General features: G+C 38.3%; 2 protein-coding genes across 3 annotated transcripts; one reads left to right on the top strand and one right to left on the bottom strand.

Annotated features, from left to right (window-relative positions):
• LOC18014147 (putative F-box protein At3g25460) lies at positions 1–957 on the top strand. Its single transcript, XM_006418598.2, is given in 4 exon segments — positions 1–646; positions 649–735; positions 738–837; positions 942–957. Coding segments are annotated over 4 exon segments (849 nt in total).
• A 240-nt stretch (positions 958–1,197) lies between these two features.
• On the bottom strand, positions 1,198–3,442 carry LOC18014146. 2 transcript variants are annotated; one of them, XM_006418597.2, is made up of 4 exons: positions 3,268–3,442; positions 2,176–2,283; positions 1,922–2,026; positions 1,198–1,625 (listed from the first exon to the last, which is right to left on the bottom strand). In XM_006418597.2, the coding sequence occupies exons 1-4, from the start codon at positions 3,368–3,370 to the stop codon at positions 1,387–1,389; spliced, it is 555 nt and encodes a 184-aa protein (XP_006418660.1). In that variant the 5' UTR covers positions 3,371–3,442; the 3' UTR covers positions 1,198–1,386. The 2 variants fall into 2 exon arrangements, with proteins under 2 accessions (XP_006418660.1, XP_024009727.1); XM_024153959.1 differs by having other exon boundaries at positions 2,176–2,274; positions 3,268–3,427.
• Positions 3,443–3,709: the final 267 nt, after the last annotated feature.

Here is a 3,709-nt window from a genome sequence, read left to right as displayed (position 1 = left end):
ATGACGATGATATCGGAACTTCCAGAGGATTTGTTAGAAGAGATACTCTTTCGTGTTCCGGCAAGATGTGTGAAACGTTTAGGATCTACTTGCGAACGGTGGAACCGTTTATTCAAAGATAAGAGATTCACAACAAAGCACTTCCATAAAGCCCCAAAGCAGTTTCTGAATCTCATGTTGATTGAATGTAGGCTATCTTTGATGCACAACAATCTCCATCGATTTTTACCTGTAAAGGTCACAAGTGAACTTAACGTAATTGACCCTCATTCTGGTTTTGATCAAATCTGGATTTGCCGAGTGTTTCAATGCGACGGCTTATTGTTATGCCTTACTTATGAGACAAAGCCTAGGCTCGTGGTATGGAACCCGTGTACTGGTCAAACAAGGTTGATCAATTGTAATAAGGAATACGCCACATATGCTCTCGGATCCTACCAAGACAAAACGTCCAACGATATTAGCTACAAAATATTGAGCTGCAATGTTTATGCCAAAAAACAAGAATTCGAAATCTATGAGACTGAGTCTAATTCATGGAGGATTCTTGGGGTCACTTTGGATTTTAAATTAGATTATTTTCATTGGGGCGTGTCTTTGAAGGGAAAGAATTACTGCATTGCTTTAGATGAAAAAGAGCGCGACAAAAATTAATAAGTTTTGATTATACAACAGAAATATTTGAGCGTCTATGTCTTCCGCGTCAGTATCAAACTGATATAATCCGTGTTATTAAAATGCAACGTTACATCAAAGACAGATATGGGTGACAAATAAGTTTACTGAGACCAAAGCGGTGTCGTGGAGCAAGGTCTTAGCCGTGGATTTAGACTCTTGGTATGTTCTTTTGTCTGAACTGGTATTTCTTACTTTTTACACAAATTTTTGTACGTTTTATGGTCAAACTATGTTTCCTTACATAAAGATGAATTCTGTTTCAGTTTCAAGCTTTTCTAGTTCTGTGACACATCATTTCATAAAACATGTAAACATTACAAAGCTTTTTCCTTTTTCTCTGCTCTGGCATAACAACTTAAACTACCTGATCAATACAGGAGTTATGTTTCAGTTTTCAAGCTTTCTTAATTCTGTGGCACGTCATTCATAAAACATGTTTACTTTACAGAGCTTTATTCATTGTCTCTGCTCTGCGTCATTTTCAAACCTTGCTTGAAAGGTCACTATCTATACTGTTATCTAAGTCTGCCAACACTGCTACATTTACATTAATTTGCCACAAGTCTTAACAATTCTACAACCGTATGTCAGAAGGCATCCCGTATTCAAAAATCCTCCTCAAGTCTCATCTAAAAGACCCGAATTTACTTTCACTTAACAGCAAAACCATAAAACAAAATGCCAATAACCTCAGAAATCTATAAACAGTCAAGCCTCTTCCTTGTTCAATCTGCCGAAGGATCTTTCTGCAAATATTCTCTGTTCCTCTTGCTTCTTTGCCAAGGCTTCTTCATCGAGGATTTGAATCGGAGACCATTCAGGCAACTTGATCGAATCCATGTCACGGAAGCTCTCTAACATTGGTTTTGCTCTAAGGGCAGCATAATCACATGCTGTACCCATAGCAGCAAAGATGACAGAGTAGCGAAATGCTCCATGAGGACCTCCTGTAAATACCGATAATATATCAGTTCTAAACTTAATAATGACCTAAAGAGAGATTTACGAAAGATTCATTCCAATTGATTCAGATGGCAGAGTTATTATGTCATTCATGAAAGATTCACATTGCAATTGATTCAGACGGAAAAGTTATTACAATTTGACTTATTGTATCAAATAGCACTCTCATAGTCTCATTGTCAGACTTCTTAAGAGTATTAAGACAGTCAAATCATCAGGGAGCTTCTCATAAAGATTGGATACAAAAATGAGGAAGACAAAGTAGAATAGATAAACGAACCTTGAAGTCGTCCTAGCAAAGCACCACTGAAAAGCCCTCCGATAGCTGAGCTCATCAAATCCTCGTGTTCTGATCTTCGAGTTATTCTCACAAACTCACGAGCTCCTAACAAAAACCAAAAAATTGTGCAGGCATCACAGTGTCCATAGTAACAAGAACAGTTCACTTCTTAGAGAAGATTGGAAACAAACACACGGATCCAATCTTGAGGACACAAAATGAAAAAGAGTGTAGACACGAAGAGATTTTGTTACCGCAATAGCAACCAGCGACGATAGCGAAGTTAGTAGCGTAAATAGTGGGGATATTGGGATAAGCTTTCCGGTGCTTAGACACTAAACCAACTCCTCCTCCTACAATTCCTGCACATTCAACATTCTTCTCAGACAAACATATAAGATGCTACGTCCCTTCTACTACTTATGCTATGATTCCCCAACAAGTCCTGCACATGAGTATCTTCTCAGATAATGGCAATTATTTATTAAATGTTCCATTACTTTTGCCATGATCCCACAATAAGTCCTGCATATGAACATCTTCTCAGGAAATCGCAATGCTACATGTCTTACATGTTCTATTACTTATGCTATGATCCCACAATAAGTCCTGCATATGAAACATCTTTTCAGATAATTGCAATACTATATTTCTTACATGTCCTATTACTTATGCTATGATCCCACGATAAGTTCTGCATATGAAAAATCTTCTCAGATAATCGCAATACCATATTTCTTACATGTTCTATTACTTATGCTATGATCCCACAATAAGTCATGCATATGAACATCCTCTCAGAAAATCGCAATGCTTCATTTCTTACATGTTCTATAATCTACAACTACTTCTACTTATGATCCCACAATAAGTCCTGCATATGAACATCTTCTCAGATAATCGCAATGCTACATTTCTTACATGTTTTATTACTTATGCTATGATCCAAAATAGCAAAGCTATAGAATAATCAGAGCCAAAACCAAAGGCTCTTTGTCTTCATGAGACAGCATAAAACTGATAAATACTCCATACACCACAAGTTAGTGCAAAAATCTCAGACGAATTTATGAAATCTAACTGATTGAGCTGTAAATACCCAAAAAAATTGAACGAGAATCTGCCTTGGTTCTAATTATGGAAACTCGATTTGACTAGAAACATCAGCTTTTGCTATTTTCCAGAGGAATTTTGTGCGACCAAAAATCTCAAATGCTTCTCAATGCGATAATCAGACACGCGGTATAGTAGTAATCATAGTCTTGTGTTTCACTATGACGAAGAGATGAAACAGAATGTAACAACCAGTGAATGAAGAAGAATCAGTGAGACGATAGACGCGAAACCTGCGAGAAGGCTAGTGATCAATACACGCTTCGTCGGAGTAGTTGGCTGCACAATCGGCGTCGGAGGAGACAACGGCTGATTCGTCCGATCACCGGACGCCATTTTCGACGTTACGGAACTCTTGAGACTCTTTGTTTCCTCTCTGGAACGCAGTCCAAATGTTACTATGGTGTCATGATTCGGGTTGATTCAAACCCGGAATGGAACCCTAACCCGCACTTGAATCCGGGCCCGACCTCGACCCGAGAGACCTGGTGGTAACTCTTTACTTAATTGACAAAATGAGCCTACAAGATGCTTCAGACTTCATATTGTTGCTACAATGTTTCGAAAATAGAAAAGTATCCCTTCTAACTGTTCTAAGTTCAGTCAGGGTTTAACTAGGCATTCGGGTATTCGATTCAGTTCCAAATCGGAACCTCGGGTCTGGATCTTTCGACC

Source organism: Eutrema salsugineum, unplaced genomic scaffold (genome assembly GCF_000478725.1).
Source record: "Eutrema salsugineum unplaced genomic scaffold, Eutsalg1_0 scaffold_4, whole genome shotgun sequence".
Taxonomy (NCBI): domain Eukaryota; kingdom Viridiplantae; phylum Streptophyta; class Magnoliopsida; order Brassicales; family Brassicaceae; genus Eutrema; species Eutrema salsugineum.
Note: the sequence above shows the minus strand (reverse complement) of the source record. Positions and strands in the feature narration are given on the sequence as shown.

Excerpts from the sequence above, each read along its gene's own strand:
- LOC18014146 (XM_006418597.2), bottom strand. The coding sequence starts at position 3,370 with ATGGCGTCCGGTGATCGGACGAATCAGCCGTTGTCTCCTCCGACGCCG. Across the intron at positions 2,284-3,267 it reads GATCACTAGCCTTCTCGCAG|GAATTGTAGGAGGAGGAGTT; the intron begins GTTTCGCGTCTA and ends TTGAATGTGCAG. Across the intron at positions 1,626-1,921 it reads TTTGCTAGGACGACTTCAAG|GAGGTCCTCATGGAGCATTT; the intron begins GTTCGTTTATCT and ends CGGTATTTACAG.